Genomic DNA, 19,614 nt, shown 5'->3' with positions numbered 1-19,614 from the left:
AATGCAAGTAACATGATGTATTCAAGATTTTATTAACACACAGAATTACATTGAAGAGTTGATGTGATCCATCTTATTTTTCTCCACCTGCAGACAAAAAAAAAAAATCAGATTTAAACTTTGGAAATATTTTCAGAAGAAAATTGTTAAACACTTAGGCAATTTTTTTTTATAGAAACACAATCGAAGAATTTTACACTTAGAATAATTTTTCAACAAAAAAAAAAAGACCCATGAAAGGCTTTTAGGTCTTTTTTCACCAAGTATTTTAAAAAAGACAATTGCTGCTCAAATCTCCTTTATTTGTTGGCTTAAATTAAAAAAAAATCTTACCTTGCGGGTCTGTCCTCTCACTTTGCCACCATGAACCAGAGAACTCTGGACTTTACCTATAAGAGGGGGAAGTGAAACTTCACATTGAGGTACTTAAGCTTTTAATTTGGATGAATACTTGGATATTCTACAATAAAGGAATAAATGTACCTCTCAGAAGACTGCCAGTGTTCAGCGAGGCGGCATCATCTTCAAGTGGGTGACCTGGGAAGATCGTCTGGACACGGGCCTGATGCGAGCAAAAAAAAAAAGAAGCCAATGTTATCATATTTAGAGACTGGAGATTCAACAGATAGGCTTAGGTGGTTTTACCTAGATCTGGCCCTGTAACCAACGTTGTGAGTGATCTGGGCACCCGGAAAGAGCTGTATCTTGACACTAAACAAGGAAAATTTGATTTAGCCATGATATTTGGGAGTTGACAAACAATTATTACAGGAAAGAAGAATCTTACAAGATATTTAATAAACGATCAAGACAAAGAATGAAAATAAGTTTGTGTATTCCTTGCTATTTTCCCTTTACCAGACAAGACGATTAAACATTAACGTAAACAACTAGGAGAAAGTTTGCTTAACAAATTTTGTACAAGTGATTTTTTGGTGAAAACAGAACAATTACAAATTGGAAAAGGGTATTTAGCATTCGGAGTGATAACTATCATTACTTAGAACACACCAGGAGCTAAAATGTGCCTCTGGATGTCATTTTTGAGTGAGCCTTTACTCAGCCAAACTGTCCGTTGATGTCTCGGCCTTGTTTGATTAAATTAAAAAGACCCACGACTACACGACTCAATAATGGAGAGAAAACGGACAACATACCTTTTAGGTCAAATGGGAAGCGTCGGCTAATGCTAAGCTAACTAGTCACATGCGGCACACAGCCGGTGAGGAAAAGTAGCCCAAACTTAAGTTGCCGACGGTGTGTTGAAGCTGGCATTAAACTAACAGATTTGTTGGCATTTTGGCTCAATTGATGCCTAACAAATCTACCTATAGCGTGATAAAAATGCACTTAGGCCAGTAATTTGCCTTACGACACCTTACCTCGTCGTCTATCAGTTTAACGCTGTTTCAAAGGGCGAGATTCTGCGCATGTGCGTAATTTACGTGAGCTGCGTAAGCACGCCCATATTGTCCCGCCATATTGAATGTGGAAAATGGCGGCTTGCTTACCGCACTCTACAAGGTGGTTTGTCCTCTCAACTCAATGTCCATAGTTTGAAGATGACGTAGAATATTCGTGATTTTTGTGGTCTTGATGCTAAAAAAACAATCAATAACTGAACAGCTTTGGAGTCATTATTCAACTTTGTAGCATTTTACTCAATAGGAGCAAAGGAAAATAGTTTACGATAAATAGCCTTACTATACATGGCCTACTTTTGTTTTATTTATTTTAAAACAAAAAAATGACTTTTTTTTTCAAAATAAAAGCCTAACTATACATGCTCTTTTTTGTCTTTAAAAAAAGCCTTACTATACAGTCAAGTTTATATATAAAAAGAACCTTGCTATACATGCTTTAAAAGATATAAATATGCCTTTTTTTAAACAAATGAAAGTTTTACTATCACGAGTGTCAACACATCCTGAAGTCAACTCGACAGCAAAGGGGGGTCTTTAATAATCATGAGATAATCTTAGTACTCCATCTTTACTTTTCTTTCTTTACGATTTAAGCATGAGCTTGAGCAATTCCTACCTGCAGTGATGAATATATTTCTGAAAAAACGTTCAAGTTTAGCCATTATTCAAACTTTTCTTCGCCGATTGCGTGCAACAGCTGATCGAATGAACTCATGCAGCCATGATTACAAGCAAAGTTGCAAGAAAAACATGGAGCAGACTTTCAGAAATGGAAAAGGACAGAATGTATACTCCACTGGACTGGAGTTAAGCAGCAATTAATCTGAATACTACTAGTATTAATTATGAACTCCTATTCTAGCTCCTATAGATCAAATATAAAATAAAAAGTGAATATATATCATATATATGTACCTACATCACTCATGCCCATTCATGAAAACTAATGCATGCAGGAGTAAAAAAAGGGAATTTTAAAATCAATGTAGATTAAAAATAATACTCATATAATGAAAATATTCATAGCCAATTTTATGTCTAATGAGACACAAACAGATGGTTATTCAGTATATGAGGTTCTATATTTTCTGAAATTGTGATTGATGCATATGCTTTTTTATTTAAATTTTATGCTGCATTTATGAAATCAATGCACTCATACGCAGGTAGTTTTATGAGCTGCTTGGTTAAAGATCTTTCAAATGACTGAAGACAAATGTTTTTTTAAACACAATTTTCTTGAAATATAAACACATTTAACCAAAATGAAATCTATGCTAATCATTTCCCAAAGTCACACTCAGGAGGAGTGAGAAAATCCCCCGCAGCTCTGTAGCCGCAAGTTCCTGACCCCGTTACAGAAACACAATTTGGACCCTGAGTGTGACTGCTGTTTCTTTAAAATCCAGCCCTTCTGTGGCTTGTTGCCTGGGAGCTTCATTTCCCGTTTCCCTCGCAGGCACATGGATCGAGCTCCACCACGTACGTGCACATGCTCTCTTGACAGAAGCTCACACTGACAGCTAACTTGGACGACTGGACATCCGGGCAACAGATGTCCTGAAAAACCGAGGTAAGGGGACACGCTGGATTAACTGACTCTCTGAGATGTGATGGACTCTGGTCCTGATGGGACGACTTTTGAGCATCAGCTCCAAACACCAAATACTGTCCTTTTTTGTATGAGTAGGGCAGTGCTTTTTTCTATGTTTGAACACAAAGCTTCTTTTCATTCCGCAATAGTTACCTAATGGTGTTGAACCAGTGTGTTGCTGACTGCACCATAAAACTGACAGGTAAATAAAGACACTTAAGCTTTAACAATGGCTGGTGTCAGGCTGTGTAAACAGGATGCTGTTCTGACAAAAACTGCCCCTATCTGAACGAGGAGTCAAAAGGGACTGTCTCGCCTAGGCGAGCACGCGTTTGAGGTTTTTACTGCCTTTTCTCGGAGGGTGAAGTCACCGGAAGACACACCCTAAGGTTAGGACACGCTCGCCTAGTTCCAGCCAAGAGTGGAAAGTTCTCAACTGCGGCTGTACGTAGTCTGTTGCCGTTTTAGTCATGTGTAACGCCGCTCATTACTGTTTCAATGTTGACCCCAAAGAATAAACGCCTTCATTGGACTTGATAAAGAATTCACTGAAGTTGTCATTGGAATGTTGCTGGAATGAGAAGCGTTTCCTGTCAGACAAAGAAAAAAAAGTGGAAAAAATGTGACCTTTAAAGGAGCTTTAAACCCGACGTCCTCTGTTCGACTGCAACAGCTAACTCACACAAGCACTAGAATATCTGAAGTAAACAAACTTGATGTAGCGTTACAAATGGAGGACATTTTCTGTCCTCGGATTAATAGCAATATTTAGTGGACAATTATTAAAAAGTTCACTGTCAGTCCAAGTGTTGTGCTGGTTAGTAAAAGAGATTACAAATTAATCTAGCATTAACTCCTACGTGAGGGTTTTAGGGTTTATAAAACAAAACAAAAATAAAATACATGCAAAAAATCCCAACGCAAAATACACAAGGGCACAAACTGAAACCATCAAAATTGTGTGGATGTGAATGTGAATTGTTTATCTATCTATTTGTGTCCTGCAATTGGCAGGCGACCAGTCCAGGATTGTGGCCTGTTTTTGGTCCAAAGTCAACTAGGAAAGGCAGGAATGGATGGATAACATGTTTCATACAGCTCAAGAGGATTTGAATTGTGTGGTTTAAAATCAGAGCAATGAAATGAGCTTTGGGTGAAAAGCTCATAATTAAATAAGGTATTTTAGGATTCAGATTTGCCACGTTAGCAGAAATTTCAATGTTCCCTTTTCGGTTCCTAGGCTTTTGTCGTCATTGTTGCTGTGTGGTCACATGACCGGGGCTGTGACAGTGTGTGTTCTAGCCGCTGACTCGTTTTACTTGAACTGCAATTGGCTGGCTACCATTTCAGGTTGTACTCTGCCGAATACCGGTAGTTAGCTGGCCTAGGCTCCAGCACCACCGCGACAAGCAGCACGGAAAATGAATGACTTTGCCTTGCATCTCGAATTTACTGTTTTGTTTTTGTGTGTGTTGCTATGGTTCCCGCCCACCATGTAGAGCCTTTAGTCAGATGTGGAAATGAAGGCTCACCGTGCAAGGGGAAAATATGAAGCTGTTCCAGAAGCCGCTCATGTGATCACTGGGGTCGCTTTGAGCAAAAGGCTTCTTGTAAACAGAACAGAACTATTCAGTCTTTCAGAGAGAGAAACTCGATTGAGGTCATTGAAATCGTGAGCAAATCCATTTTTTAAGAACCAATAGAGCTCACTTTTCATACTCGACAAGGAATATTTGAAGAACCTTTTAGATTATTTTCCAGTGTCAAAACAGCAGTCAATGTGAGCTTGGCTTTAGTAAAACTTCTAACCCAAACACAATCTCAGGATTACCTTGTTATAATTCAGTGTGTTTACTGAATGGAAAAGGGGGGAAAAAACCTGTTCTTCAGCAGTGATAGCAGACAATCAGTACAGTTCACCTTTGTAACCTACGCTGTAGGTTATCGAGAGTCAGATTACTTTGTCTCAAACAACATCAGACACTTTGTAAAGGTGGTGTGTGCATGTGACAGTATGTTTGCTCTGATAGGGAATGACTGATATTTCTAGATGGCCTACGTGCAGTGTCATTTTCAAAGCTTGAAAAACAAAATGTCCTTCTGTTGTTTTTTTTAAAGGGAATTGTGTCGTACATTCTTACAATTTTTCAAAGCCCACCTGAGACAGATCAAGTGAAGCATGGCTTGTTCCCTCACTAAAAAGAAAAAAATTCTTAACGCTTCAGTAGAGATGACAAACTGCCTCAGAAAGTCAGGCAGTCATATTTTTGAGATGAAAAAGTGATTCGTCTTTCCAAGATGTCAGTCATAGAGTATGGATTGCAGAATTTACGGCATCAAGATAATCTGTCTCTGCCAACAAAAAGATGCTCGGACAGTTCTATCAATGGACGTAGCACTGGAGGACCAACTTTACATGGTCATACGATTTATTCTGATGATACTGCGCTTGAAAAAGGGGCTTTATACCCTGAAAAGTGCCATAAACCAGTAAACCGACATTCATCAAAGCCAAATGCCGCCTCACAAAACAAGACAATCCTGTTGGAAGACCATTATGCCAATCCGGCTCTGATCCCTCCCATGTTTAACGCCAATATGACAAGATGATTGTTCACTCGCAGCTCATACAGCTGAAATGTGGGAGGGGATTAAGAAGGGCGAGTTTGCGGAGGCGGATAGACAGACAGGGAGGGCATGACAATGTCACCTGTCGGCTGAGAGAAGTCTCAAGACTGTTGGTAGCCATCCACCGCCAAAGAAAAGCGTCTGTGTCTGAGAAGTCCGGAAAAGTGGACTTTGAGTTCGTGTTGGTTGGACGAAAGCAAAGATCATGGGCGGCGCCATAAGTCAGAAGAGTATCAGGCGGGCCGACAGCAAGAGTCACATAAACAGTGTCACGTGAGTGCAGACATTAATGCTTTGTCATAGCTTTTCACTGAAAACCTGTACACTCTACATTTTGCCTTACTTCACATTAACCAGTTAAGTAATTTATTATTATTCGTAAAGTGACCTTACTAAACTAGTAGCTTCCGTAACACGATTCTCTTCTTCAATCTGCCATGACTGACCTATTCCAGCGCCCACATGCGACTATTCCCACACCCTCAATAGGAGTGCAAAGATAAGACTGCAAACAGACGGACTACAAATACTTCCCAACTGTCAAGCTGCGTGTCTAAGGACATTCATTATTCCTGAAAGTGTCTGATCACAACTAACAATACTAAAGTATAAAGAGAACCAGGGACAACCCCAAAATGTTTGTTGTTTTATGCGTAAAATGAAAACTTCAAAGTAAAGAATGCATGTAAATGTTACGAACAATCCATCGTCACGGTCATGATTGGGTCGTTGTGTTGGAATTACATTGAAATGTTCTTCTCAGTATTGCGCTGCACATCTGCCCGCATCCTTACTCGTCTCCTCACAACATGATCTCACTGTCAGAAACAGAACTTCAGCGTGTCAATATTTGGCCACCAGTTGCCATTTGAACCCTCACACAGAATTCTCCTCTCAGCATTGTGTGTATGATTAGAATTTTAGCAGGAATTCATGCATTGCATATCTAGTTGGATCAATTAACATTGGGTCTCCGGCTCAACGCTGGCGAGTGGGGCTGTAACCTCGGGCTCCGCCTTGACCCAGGCCTTAGGTGACGTGCACTGGGTTTTGGAAGACGGCGAGTCCCCCTGAAACGAGTCCGCAAATCTCTCGCGAGCTTTCTCCCAGTTCTTCTGGGATTGCGTTCTGGTCACCGAGGCTTCGTCCAGTGACATGGTGCCAGACGCCCCCAGTCCTGACTGAGCCTTCCTGATTTTAAGTTGAATCTGAAAAAAGAGAGAAATTGCACCTCATCAAGTCCATTTTTTCTCATGACCATGTTATTTCTATTCCTCTGGATAAATGTGGGGGTTGAATAGTTGCTATAAAACATCTCACCGGGTCTTTCATTCCAGTCCCCTCTTTGCCCAATCCTTCTCCTTTCTTCCAACCCATTTTTTCAAGCATCTTTCTTCCTTTATTGACTTCGCTGATCTCCCTTTGAGAGCACAAAGTGAAATCGTAAAGCTTCATTTGCCTTACTGACATAGTAGAGCTGGCGACTGTAAACTTACACATGCACAGAAGCGGGAGCATCATCTTGTTGGAAAAGCCCCTCGCTGCCCACCGTCTGCCGTCGAGACTCTGCTCTGTCCCTGTACTTTGGATTTCTCAGGGCTTTGCCCTCTTCAAACTCATTACTCTGCCAACAGAAAAAAAGCAGTTCAAACGACGAGCAAATGTGAGAAAGCACAAATACAGAGAGCGACCGTTACCTGGAGGCCATATTTGGCCTTCATCGATTTCAGCTCCTTCTGTCTCAGCGCTTCTTTATCCTCTTTGGGTAGTGCAGGGCCTATGGGTTGAAAGTAATCCATTAAAATCTATATACACCATGGTAGATGGCAAAAAGCCTCTATTGAGTCACTTGCCCGGCGTCTCTTCTCTCTTGTGCTTGCTGAGGTGAGCCATCACTTGGCCTGGCTCACAGCCATCGCAGGTGTCGGTTCCTGTGTGTATATGGAAGGACAGCACCGTGTCTCCCATCTTGACCTCGTCGCCGTGTGTCAGAGGCTGCGGCTCACACTTGGTTTTGGGCTGTGGACAAATGAGAAGAAAAAAAATCACTCATCTGCAATTAAAACTCTTTTAACTCATTCTTGGAGTTGTTTTTATTTTATTCTATACAACTCCCACAAAATGGACAACAAAACAGGCCAAGGGACTAAAATATTAAGACAAGCATTCAGCCTCAACACTTTAACCCAAGTATTACATTTCTTAAAACAGCTGCAAAGCAACATCTGAAAAATGCAGGAACACTGTACCTGCAAGATTCTGTTTCCATTGATAACCGTTCCATTTTGACTTCCCTGATCCACCAGCATGTAGCTCTGCTGCTCCTGGTCAAAATACACCTCCGCATGGCACTACAGCCAATGAAAGAAATGTTGAGCATCCTTTGCATGCTGAAGTGATTGCCAAATATTATAATCTTACCTTGCTCACTCCCATTTCTGGTATCCGAATGGCATGATCCATTTCTTTCTCTCTGCAAAAAGACATTTTTAACGTTTGGGCGAAGTCTGCATGAGTGACGCTTCTCCATTGTTACGGAGGCAGAACCCACCTGCCTATGGTGGCTGTCGAGTCAGCTGTGATGATAAACAAGGTGCCAACCTGCAGCACCGGAGAGCGGACCACGGTGACTCTCACGCACGGCGGCCATAGCGCTGTGACAATAACAAAATCTGTGTTAACGGGTGAGCGTTCAATCCTACAATGTGTAACTTGTCTTATTTATTTTTTTGGTAGATATTACCAAATGAATTTGTATACGGGACAAGTGGCCCTACTTCACTTATCAGATCTAATTGGTTCCTGTCATTGGACTGAAAGATCCGGATGCAACACGATGCCAGCTCACCTGCCCGACACTGACTCTCCATCTCAGACTCTGGGCTGTGGTTGCGAAGAGAGCTCGGAGACGGAGACACGGAGCGGGGAGACTCCCACTGCTCCTTCTCAGACTCGGTGAGCTCCCCCTCCTCGGCCTCGCTGTTACCCTCCAAGCCGTCGCTCCGATCCGGCGAGCTACGCGACTTCTTGCGCGACGACGACTTGGATCGCTTCTTTTTTTTCTTGGATCTCCTCTTCTCGTCGTGACTCGAACCGCTCTTATGCTTTTTCCTTTTGGAGGAAGACTTGTCCCTCTCCCCCCGCCGTTTGGAGTCTTTTCCTCTCGACTCGCGACTACGAGATCGTCGTCTGGTTTTTCGAGATTCTGAAGAGCGCTTCGAATGCTGTTCGTCTTCCTCTGATTTACCATCATCATATGCGAACTCCTGACATTAAACATTTGGCATATTAGATGTTGTAATGTTGTTCGATGGTAGGGAGAACGCTGGCTTTGGAGATCCCAAATGATTTGGCACAACATTTTAAATTTACAGTCTCAGCCATTAAAGGCAGTTTAATACAGGGCCCCTCTTTATTCAAGAGTTTAAAAAAAGATTCCCCCTATTGCAATCAGATTGCAAACCTAAGGTGATACTAACCATCACGGAGGTTTATGACCTATTTACTACATTGGTGTCAGAATTATACGTAAAAGTTAAACGAGTGGACATGTGGATGTACATGTCAAATTGATGCCAATATATTAGGTAGATCACGCGTACGTGTGAGGGCATGTTTAAGAAATGAATGTAACGATGGCATGACAAAATCCGTAATCTCGTTCATAATTGAAGCAGCAAGATTTACTTAGTTAGCTAGTCTTAAACTTTTATGTGTGGACCGTGTAATAATAAGAACTATGCCATTGCGCTAATACTGTAAGGACATTTGGTGTAACAACTGTTGATTAGAAACCAGGCAACATTTATCTAAAGACATTCATGAATTGTGCCAAGAATCTCAGATTTATCTTTTTATCACTTTTACCAGAAATTATTATTACATATTATTGGAGCAAGAAACAAAATCTAGTCACCTATTGAGGATTCATTTTCATCTTTTATGCTGTGTGGACGCAATTCATAATTTGGCGAAAGTGAAAAGAATTAGAAGTGAAGCTCATTTCTAATGGAGGTGATCATGAACTCTAATGCTAGGCTCGGTGATTAAAAATGTGTACCTCGGTTGCAAGCAGTGCTCCAGTTTGAGAAAATCTTCATATTAGCCAACGACCTAGTCAGCTCGTGGACCTGGGTCGGAGGAATAGTAATTTAGGCGAGTCTCACGTTGGCTGCTGATTGGGACGATAGCATGCATTTAAAGACTGAGACCATAATGAAATTCTAATGGCAATAGCAGTCCAGTTGCTATGGTCACTCTAAAGCCAGCACTCAACTAACATAGAATAAGCCCATTTGAGAGCCATCTGTCACTTACCTGATCGCGGTGATGTGAGGATTTCTTTCCGCCTCTTTTGTACCACCTGCCTTTCTTGTCACTCGTATAATCGTCTTTGTCGCCAGTCTGCGCAGCAGAAACCTCAACTTTGGAATGAAACTGGTAACGTCCACTTTCTGCATCATAGTAGTAGTAAATGCCTGTGTTGGCATCGTAGTACAGCTGGCTGGCCTGAGGTGAAAATCGAATCAAATAAGTCATCCCAAAAGGTGAAATGCGTTATTGACACAGCCCGGAATTCCGCCGCAAGTTCGTACCCTCCAATTCATACACAATATTTTACAGTACACGCAATATGGATCTGCCCACTGTCAGCAAACAATGTTAATGAGAAGATGGACACGGGGATAAATTTCCATCGATATAGTGAGTCCTTGGGTCACAACGTGCGCTCCTGAGACGCAATACAACTCGAATTTCAGTCTAAGTCAAAATATAAAAATAAAATATACACTTAAACTGCACGCTCAGTGCTATACAGAAAGCACCCTGCATTATTATTTGACCTTAACCTCCCATAAACTAGCCAAAGCCTAGATATTATTGGCGTATCCAAAATATGCATCAAATTACAATTTATATTTGGAAAGGGAACTACGCTGATCCAGAGAAGTCTTTTTTGTTTTCTCCGCTATGCAACACTATTATGACGCTTTGTCACTGTAGCAAATAATCTCGACCCATGAATAATAGAGACAAAAACTTTACAAACCGAGTCGTAATAGAAGCCGGTGCCTTGGTCATAGTACATGCCGGTTGTCTCATCAAAGACAAATCCAGTCTGTGTCATGGCCTCCTCCGCAGTGGCTCTCAGCATGTCGGCAATGGACGACGCATCACCCTCCTGGGGGAGATTGGGATGTAGATGCTAAAATGACAGCTTGCCTCCAAATTAAATGTTTCTATACTATCAAAAGTGAATGCAATTTTATCTCTACACACCTCGGCTGTAGCTACAGCTGTAGCTACGGCTGTAGCTGCCACGCTACTATCGGGTTGAGCAGATGCATCTGCAGCTGCGGCTACTGTTGCGCTTTCCTGCTCCACTGTAGCAACTTCTGCTGACTCGTCTCCAACAGGTGGGTCCACCGCCATATTGGCCCCTTGACTTTCCTGGCCATCGCCAGCCTTGGCATTCTGATAGTAGTCACCATAGTAGTAGTTATAATAGTCTGTAGAGAAAAAAGGGTGAGACACACTTACCAAACACAAAGGGTTGGTTCACTAAGATGTAAAAAATATACCTGTTTCAGACCAAACATATTCTTCTGTCTGTGTTTCAGCATGAACTTTTTCTTTATTTTTTTTCTTCCACTCGTGAATCTCTGCGCTCAGTTGATCCACCTGTAATTTGGTAGGCAGAAATAAGACAGTTCAAGTGATAACCGTATACAATTGGTACTGCAATGGCTCTCAATGTGCGGTTTCAGCGTAAAGAAAAGTAAATAAACCAGATTGCACAGCCCTGATAACAAAATTCGCCTCAGTTTCCTTTTTCATTTTGATTCAATTTTAGAATGTTCAACCAGCCAACCATGCATGTTTTTGGCATGTGGGAGGAAATCGAAGTACCCAGAGAAAATCCACGCAGGCCCAGGGTAAACATGCAAACTCCACACTGGAGATTGAACCCTCGATCTCAGAATTGGTTAGGCAAACGTGCTAACCATTGTTCCTCAGAATTATTGATACAATTTTTACTTCTCACAGCTTTTTGTTTTTCAAAATAATTTACTATTTAAAGTAATGTTTTTTTTTAAATAAACCATTCAGTAAATTCATTGTATTATTATTATTCTATAATTGCGCATCACAACATTTCCACGGGCGACACCAATACTACAACTAGTATAGGTCAAATTGGGGCCGCAACATATTGTTCCAAGAACCGAAATTGGCCCCACCCCGCAAGTTAGAGACCACTTTCCATTTAAAAATAAAAACAGATCATAATTCGTGCTTTTATAAGTTAATGCCCCACTCAAATTTTGAACAAGCCAAATGCGGATTGATCAATGGGTGGTTCCATTTTGTTTGGAAACAGATGTTGCCTCCGACAGTGTAGATAAAGACAGTTGTTGTTTTTTTCCAAAATAGTGCGAAAGTTTTAGACAGCATTTGTATTAACGATCGTTCAATTGCATTTGCCAGAGTCGTACCTGTTTCCGCAAATCCTCGTTGTAGCTGTCCGTGCTCCTCTGCAGTCTCTCGGAATGGCTCAGTTGCTTCTGCAACTTGGCCAGCTCAGTTTTGCACTCTTTCAGCTCCTCTTTTAACGACTCTACTTGAAGACGGAGCTCGGCGACTTCGCATCCGCTGTCTTTCTCTCCGTCTTCGTCCTCCATGCTCAGCTGGAAGGCAAAGTTATGTTTTAACATTGCACGTAGACAGAAAAAAAAGCATATGAAAAGAGGCTGTTAAGGCAGCAGTGTATTTCCAATCATCGTACTGCACGTCTCACCGTTTGCGTCGTTTTCGGGTAGCCGCCTTAAACCGTGACTTTCCAAACACCACGGCTGCACATGACCCGACCTGAAAGTTGAACATAAATATCGTGTAACTAGTCCGCATGCTTAACACACCCGAGTACATGTTTAATTACAATTAGACAGTTACAATTAAAACCGTGAAGATGTTGACAGACAACGCTGTACGCGGCCGCCATTTACTAACATGACACAAATGGCCCACAACGGAAACAATACTTCTTCGAGGTTGGCGGACTTCCGCTTTCAGGCCAATAAACTGATGACCGTTAGAGTGTCTTTGTCGCCCTCTGGCGGGAAAAAAGTATTACTCTTAATTTAAAAAAAATAGTTACGTAATCCGAAATTCTTAAAAAAACAACACTGTAAAACACATCTTGCATTTTGATCACATTTTATTTGTTGCTTATATGTTGCATTACAAAAATCAGCAGCTTTGACTATTTTGTCACTTGAGTTTTAATTTTATGACAAGATAAAAAGGAAAGTAAGTTGTATTGATTTAGTAACAGAAAAAAATGTGCAAAGGACCCACATTTTTGGAAATCCCATATAAGTAAGCTTTGTGCATATTTGCTGTGCATTTCAGAACAGGCTGCCACTGTGCAATTATTGCAGCTGGATTGTGAGACTTATGAGATGATCATAACCATCTGTTCTTCCCTGCAAAGTATAAATTGTTTCTACTGAAGAAAACTTTGCAATGCTAAAGATGGTCAAATTGTTTTTTCCTTCTGGAAGCTGAGACTCTTCTGAAAATTACTGCATAGGTTCCTCCCAGTATCAGAATTTGAAATGTGAACCTTTAATTTTCTTTTTTTTAAGTTGTGAACAAAATCTTTATCCATTGCCAGACTTATCAGAGCTCTGTTGACCACTAGTGACTACAAATGTCCTGTGTTGATGTTACGAGACAATAATTGCAAACTACAGACAGACAACCCGAAACCATCTGCATGCCCAGACAGTAAATAACTCCACCCTCTGAACTCCAACATGGAACTCCTAAATGAGCCACGTGTGCCTCTGCTCAGTAGTGCGACTTGTGAGCAAATGGTTACATTTTTTCCTCAGTTTTAAACTTTATGTATAGTACATGCATTATACACTCAGATGATGTACTGTACATGATCGTGACATTGAGAAAACACTGCATTTTAGCAGGTTGCAATTAAAATCAATCACCAGAAGATATGATTTTGGTAGAACATTAAGAAAATCAGGATGTGGGAGCGAAAGAACGTCCAATCCCAAATATAAGGAACTCTGCAAAATTAGTAAAAAAAAATCTGGCTGATTTAGACAAAAATATGTACGTATATTATATACATACATACCTTTGTCTAAATCAGCCAGATTTTTTTTACTAATTTTGCAGAGTTCCTATATTATATATATATATATATATATATATATATATATATATATATATATATATATATATATATATATATATATATATGTGTTGCATGTTAAAAATAGAAGTTGAAGACTAAAATGAATCCATTTAGTTAATTGCATTGATTGATGTGATGCTAAACTGGTTATTCCCGTCTGTCACATGACAGCAAAGCCAGTTAAACGTTAAACCTCTTGGGGGTTGAGAAAACACTTTTTAGGTGCAGCCCCACATTCCTAGCGAGGAGTCCCTGCTTTGCAGCTCAGCTCCTCCTCCTGTCCCTCACTGTTTGCTTTCAAACTCCCTCCTCCTTCTGATTCAGAGAGAAACAGCAAGCTGATGGGCCGTACCATTCTCCAACCACAGGGCAACACATGGAGCTCGCTGAAGAAAGCCTCCATCCATTCCTGCACCAGAAATCTTTCTCCCTCCCCCTGATCAGGTTTAGCATCAGTGGAACTGCCTGCTTTTCGAGCTGGTGGGGGTTTGCAGGAGGAGAGACGGCGAGCAGATAGAGAACCAGCTGATCGGGCAAAGGGCTTGAGGTGAACATATGAAGAAAAGAGCTTTCACTATCTTGACTCCACCAATGGGATCTTAATTTGATGGTGGGAGAGTACAATTGGGAGATTTAAAGGTTCTCCGACAAGCGAGCGAATCGACGCCCAGAATTCAGTTGGGAGCCCTCCTCGGGAAAAAAAAATAGAGATGTCTTGGTTGTCACCTGTGTCATGGGCCAAATGGACGTGGACGGCGGTGCGAGGGGCAGAGGAGGAGGAGGGAAGCGAGGAAACGGTAGATCCTGGTGAGAAAAGGGAGGAGGACGATGAAGAGCGATCACAAGGCTGCAGGCAAGTGTTCTTTAGGACTATTGTGACAGTGAGATGTGTCTATTGGCATAAGTATGTTCTCCCTCTCAAAACAAGTGGAAAATGATGGAGGTATTGCTCAGAAAGGTGAGAGCAGAAGAAATCACCCTCCTTTTTTCTTGTCACGATGACACGTGTTTGTTTGTTGTGTTTAACTGAACCTTTCTGGCATGGCTGTGCTTTTCACACAATGTTTGTCAACCATCAGAAGTGTGCCGTGAGTCAAATGTATGGTTAAATGGTGCTTCACACGCACAAGCAGATTGGGTGTAGCTTTGATTAGCTTGCACATGATTTCAATAAGATGGGTGTATCAATTATTTCAGTCTTATCACCGCAACTGCTCCCAAAGTGTGATCGCATCAAATTTATCAAGTTGATAAGGCTCGTCATACAGTATAAAAGCTGCCTACTGATTGGACTATTTTTGGAAATGATAGGAAATGTTTGAATGCAGCGTGCAGGAAGACAACAGGTCGGAGGTCAGCCTATTTCCCCTTTCTGTCTGTATCACTTCTACTTCCTGTTTCCGTTCGTTCCACAAGACAAGTCAAATCGTTCCAGTTATTGTACACACTGCATGTATATTACAATCTTAACAATAGTCTATTTTCAAGGTATTTCTGCTTTTGCATCATCAGATTTTACAACTTGGAAACAAACAGTCTATACATTTTTGGGTCCTGGAAAATTTGCAAATTCTTACTTACATAAGTCCAATAATTAAGCAAAAAGGCTACATTAGTGTATAGACATTGACTTGCAGAGTGCCCTTCTATTTTAGACATGCAAATTGAGGCTTTTCCACAATGTTGCTCTGTAATAGTCATTTTGACCGTTGAAAGAGTGGCAACATGTCAAGAGTGAGCATCATGGCTTTTTGTCCAGCAGCATTGCAGATGTTGGATATTGTTTTCTTCATCAGTTATGTCTTTCAAATGGAGAAGTAAAGCAGAGTGTGTCTATTCAAATGTTTAGAAATGTCTGTTTAGACAGTGGCAGATGCAAGTTTAGTTGCTCTATTGTGCCTAACTTGAAATAGCTACACAGTTCTTTAAATGCGCAATTCTCTGTCATCATGATTCTATGAAGTTTGTCAGATTTCAAACTTGTTCTAAGGACATTTCTTGTTTCTTTTCCCCCATCTACATCAGCTCCGACTCCGACGGTCATTTCGATACTCCCGAGGCAGCGACTCCCGTCCGTGGCCCACCCATCATCACCCCAGGAGAGCTGGAGATTGACAAAGTTTACAATAAACCAGGTAAGGGAATGAAATAAGAGAAGAAACACCTGAAAGTGTCAGTTGTGGGTTTGCATGCCCATAAAAGTATCAATGAATACCCCCTCCTGGGGTTGCCACGGAAACCCACTGAACAAAAAATGTAATGTCCAATAAAATTATTCAGAACACACATGCACTTGAATGAGCTCAACCTTAGTGTGTATGTGAACAGTGCACATACATGATGGATCAAGTTCTTTGTAATTGAATCCACATGCAGCTAGGCAGGGTTAGGAATGTACCTGCCTACTACATTCCAGCTCTCACTAATAATTGACCTTTTAGCTGCCTTTATTTTGCCACCAAAATATTACAGTCCACACACAACATCGGCCTCTTCCCTCAAGTGTTCTCATTGATGGACATTTCGATGGCGTTCTTGCAGAAGTGATGTTATTTTAATACATAGAACACCAAATGCTGCTTAGTGTGGGAAGGGATTTTGCTCTGGAATTCAACAGGTTCAACAAAAGCTTTAGTTCACCCTATTTTGTGTCGATCACTGGCGGGGGTCAGGATGAGCCTGGGTTAGGGGAGGTTTAAGGGGGGTTGCGATGCTAACAGTTTTGCCATTCGGCACCTGAATTCAATGATTTGGAACCAGGCGCTTGTTTTTTTTGTTTGTGTACGCCAGACACCTTTGTTTTTTCGAGAGAGTTCCAGTCAAACAGCTCCTTCTACATTTCTCCAAGAGAGCACACCGGAACGTACAAAGAGGAGTCATATTAGGAGAGAATTTTAAAAAAGAGTCAACAACCTCCTCCCCTCCTGCATCACCCGTTTGTGTAGAAATTTTTGGTCGACAGAAGCTAAAGCATTTAAAGAAGTCTTTCAACATGCTGGTAACTATATTTGTACCTAGCCACCCAAAGTTTCCATTACTGAAGCTGAACATATTCGTTCAGGATTTTTTTTTATGGCGCAAACACTAAGTCACTATTCTCTTTAAAGTTGTAAAAGTACAAATAATCCCCATTTCTTTATAATGAGATATTTTCACTTGTTTTATGCTGCTTTTAAAATAGTTTCACTGCATATTTGAACTGCTAATACTAATTTAATTAAAAATGCCAATTAAATATTCTTCTGAACAAAAGCTAGTACTTGAAAAGTACTCATTTCTAAATGATAACATCCATAATACAATTTAACAATTTGTTCATTATTCTGGTTATAGTTAGTAGTGGTATAAAATTTCAGTGCATCAGAACTGTTTTAATCTTGATAAATCCATCCATTTCTGACAAAATATTTGTGTAATCATCATTTCAAGTCTAATCAAATCTAATATTGATAATTGGATTGAACTGTGACTGGCTGTGGGTTTTGACGAGAAGGGCAAAATGTATTCTGGTGAGCTGTTGTACAAGAAGATGGAAACCCAGCAGGTTCTGTTGTCTCCTAGCAACATAATATTACATGACACGTGGTCACCATGACAAACACACGGAAATATGTTGTTGTGCGTTTAAAGTCAAAGACCTCATCAAAGCAATCACACTCTCTCATTCACTTGTTCTGGTCATGGCATAAGCTATGGTGTTCCAGTAATAATTTTGCAATGCACATGGTTTAAATGACTGAGCTATCATGTCATAGCAAGATATTACCATAGCAACAGCTACAGAATGGAACAGTCAGCAGCCTCATAACTTGCTCTCAGAGAACCAATCAGATATTGTGTTGATCGGAGGTCTGATTTGATTGGAGAAGTAGCATGCACAGCAATTGTTTTTTTATTTTATATATACTTGTTATTTTTCAGATGCGGATCAGGATGAGCAGTTAATTGTTACAGCTTCATTTGGGGATCACAATAATTTGCTCATCCACAACATGGGTCAAGATGAGCCAGCAGTACCCAAGCAAGACCCCGAGCAACTAGAAGCACAACAAAATACTTTCTTGTCAAAGCCAATAGACTATGTACCTGTTCCAGATTCATTCCCAGAGACATTAATTTCCGGGAGTGTCAAATGCACAGTTCCATGGCCAGAACCTTCCCGAGAAGAGACATTGGTCCCTGAAGAGATGAAATGCACAGTTCCATGTCTAGAAGCCCATCTAGAAGAGCCATTGCTTCCCGAAGTGGTGAAATGTCCCGTTCCATCACCAGATTCCCCCCAAGTAGAGGCATTGGTTCCTGATGTGGTGACATGCACAGTTCCATCACCAGCACCATCACCCCAAGACACAATTTCTTTATTGGAGAATAAACCAGATTTGGAGCTTGCTCCAGCTTCTTCTCCAGTACCAGCCAAAACTTCAGCCCAAAGCAGTGAAGCTGTCCCAGGCCCTCTGCTGGAGCAGTCGGGGAAGGCTTTTGTCGATTCGGAACTCCAAAACAGTGACGTCATCCAAAAATCTGAATCCAGCTCCAAAAATAAAACACGCAAATCTAAACCTTCATCCCTATCAATGAAGGAGATCCAAAGTGAGGATGTACAATCAAACGAAGAACAAGAACTTCCTGTTCCCAAAGCCTCATATAAATTTGACCCTGACCAGATAGATGAGAGTTTTAACCCTTTCACTAGTGGTGGATCAAAAATCCAGAACTCTCCACCACCATGTAGTTCAATAACATTCCCTAGACCAGAACCACTCGGTAGCTCTTGCGCAGAGGACAACACAACTGGACCAACAAAAGAATTAAGATCAGAGGCAAAACCTGTGATTCTAGACTTTAATTTAAGTGAGGAGACAGTCCATAAACCACCTCCAAAGAAACTCGGATGTAAAAAAACAACCAGCAGACTCAAGAAACAAGTAAAGCCAAAAGTGTCGGTAACAACTCATGAACCAGCACCAGAACCTGTTGTGCCAAAAGTGTCGGTAACAACTCGTGAACCAGCACCAGAACCTGTTGTGTCAGAATTGGTTTCTGATCCAACATCGGTCTCAGAGAATGCACCAGAAACAAATGTAGCAGATTCAGACTCCACTATACCTCTAAACGTGGATGACATTCCCATTCCTAAAAAAGGAACGTACAACTTTGATCCCAGTCAGTGGGATGACCCAAATTTCAATCCATTTGGGAGCAACAGCACATTGAGCAATTCTCCAGGACTCCCCAAATGCTCCAACAGTTTTGACCCGGACAAGTTTGAGGATTCTGTGGACCCTTTCAAACCCTCCAGCACTTTGAGCAACGACGATTTCTCCAGTGATTCCACTCAGTGTGAGAACAAAACAAAAGATGGAAGCCAACAAAAAGCAGAGGAACCAGTGAGGGAAAAGAAACGGATTCCCAAGAAAAACAAAGAGAGGACAGCCAAGTAAGTTCATGACATGAAACATGACTTGATTTACAGTATTGAATTTTTAATCGTCCTAAAGAAATGTCCAAAAGATTCCCTCGAAACTTTATTTTTCTCCCCAAATCTAAATGTATTATTTTGGCATTACCTATAATACAGTGAAGTGGTGCCTAGCACACAATGCTATGTGTGCATGCCAAACACTTAGCACTGCATAGTCGTCATTGATGTGATTCCTGAACCCGTTTATATTTAGTCTGTTCAAAGTGTTTGGAACTGTGATCGCTGGAAAGATTTCAACTCTTGCACGCAGCATGTACTTCCATCC

General features: G+C 41.0%; 2 protein-coding genes across 4 annotated transcripts in view; one reads left to right on the top strand and one right to left on the bottom strand.

Moving 5' to 3' along the window:
* Positions 1–13: 13 nt before the first annotated feature.
* Positions 14–12,739, bottom strand: aggf1 (angiogenic factor with G patch and FHA domains 1). The gene is made up of 20 exons (XM_077603289.1): positions 12,601–12,739; positions 12,446–12,516; positions 12,144–12,335; positions 11,229–11,328; positions 10,927–11,156; positions 10,697–10,828; positions 9,964–10,155; positions 8,495–8,912; positions 8,198–8,300; positions 8,068–8,119; positions 7,896–7,997; positions 7,500–7,665; positions 7,344–7,423; positions 7,143–7,270; positions 6,967–7,066; positions 1,512–6,854; positions 646–711; positions 484–562; positions 334–389; positions 14–87 (listed from the first exon to the last, which is right to left on the bottom strand). Exons 3-16 carry the CDS (start codon positions 12,327–12,329, stop codon positions 6,606–6,608), a joined length of 2,238 nt encoding a protein of 745 aa, XP_077459415.1. The 5' UTR covers positions 12,330–12,335; positions 12,446–12,516; positions 12,601–12,739; the 3' UTR covers positions 14–87; positions 334–389; positions 484–562; positions 646–711; positions 1,512–6,605.
* Positions 2,853–19,614, top strand: part of LOC144075856 (transforming acidic coiled-coil-containing protein 1-like) — a 21,633-nt gene continuing 4,871 nt past the window's right edge. The window contains exons 1-3 of one of the 3 annotated variants that reach the window (XM_077603288.1): positions 2,853–2,997; positions 15,893–16,002; positions 17,789–19,304. In XM_077603288.1, coding sequence (XP_077459414.1) covers positions 17,860–19,304 — 1,445 coding nt within the window. In that variant the 5' untranslated portion in view covers positions 2,853–2,997; positions 15,893–16,002; positions 17,789–17,859. Of the gene's footprint in view, positions 2,998–5,721; positions 5,920–14,122; positions 14,721–15,892; positions 16,003–17,788; positions 19,305–19,614 lie in introns of those variants that run through there. The other 2 variants (XM_077603287.1, XM_077603286.1) reach the window with 2 other exon arrangements.

The sequence above is a fragment of the Stigmatopora argus genome, chromosome 6 (assembly GCF_051989625.1).
Source record: "Stigmatopora argus isolate UIUO_Sarg chromosome 6, RoL_Sarg_1.0, whole genome shotgun sequence".
Taxonomy (NCBI): domain Eukaryota; kingdom Metazoa; phylum Chordata; class Actinopteri; order Syngnathiformes; family Syngnathidae; genus Stigmatopora; species Stigmatopora argus.
Note: the sequence above shows the minus strand (reverse complement) of the source record. Positions and strands in the feature narration are given on the sequence as shown.

Bases quoted from the DNA above. Each gene is read 5' to 3' on its own strand.
- aggf1 (XM_077603289.1), bottom strand. From the start codon at position 12,329: ATGGAGGACGAAGACGGAGAGAAAGACAGCGGATGCGAAGTCGCCGAG. The intron at 7,998-8,067 runs GTAAGATTATAA...CATTGGCTGTAG, and splicing joins CAGAAATGGGAGTGAGCAAG to TGCCATGCGGAGGTGTATTT. The intron at 7,067-7,142 runs GTAAGTTTACAG...GTGCTCTCAAAG, and splicing joins GCTCCCGCTTCTGTGCATGT to GGAGATCAGCGAAGTCAATA.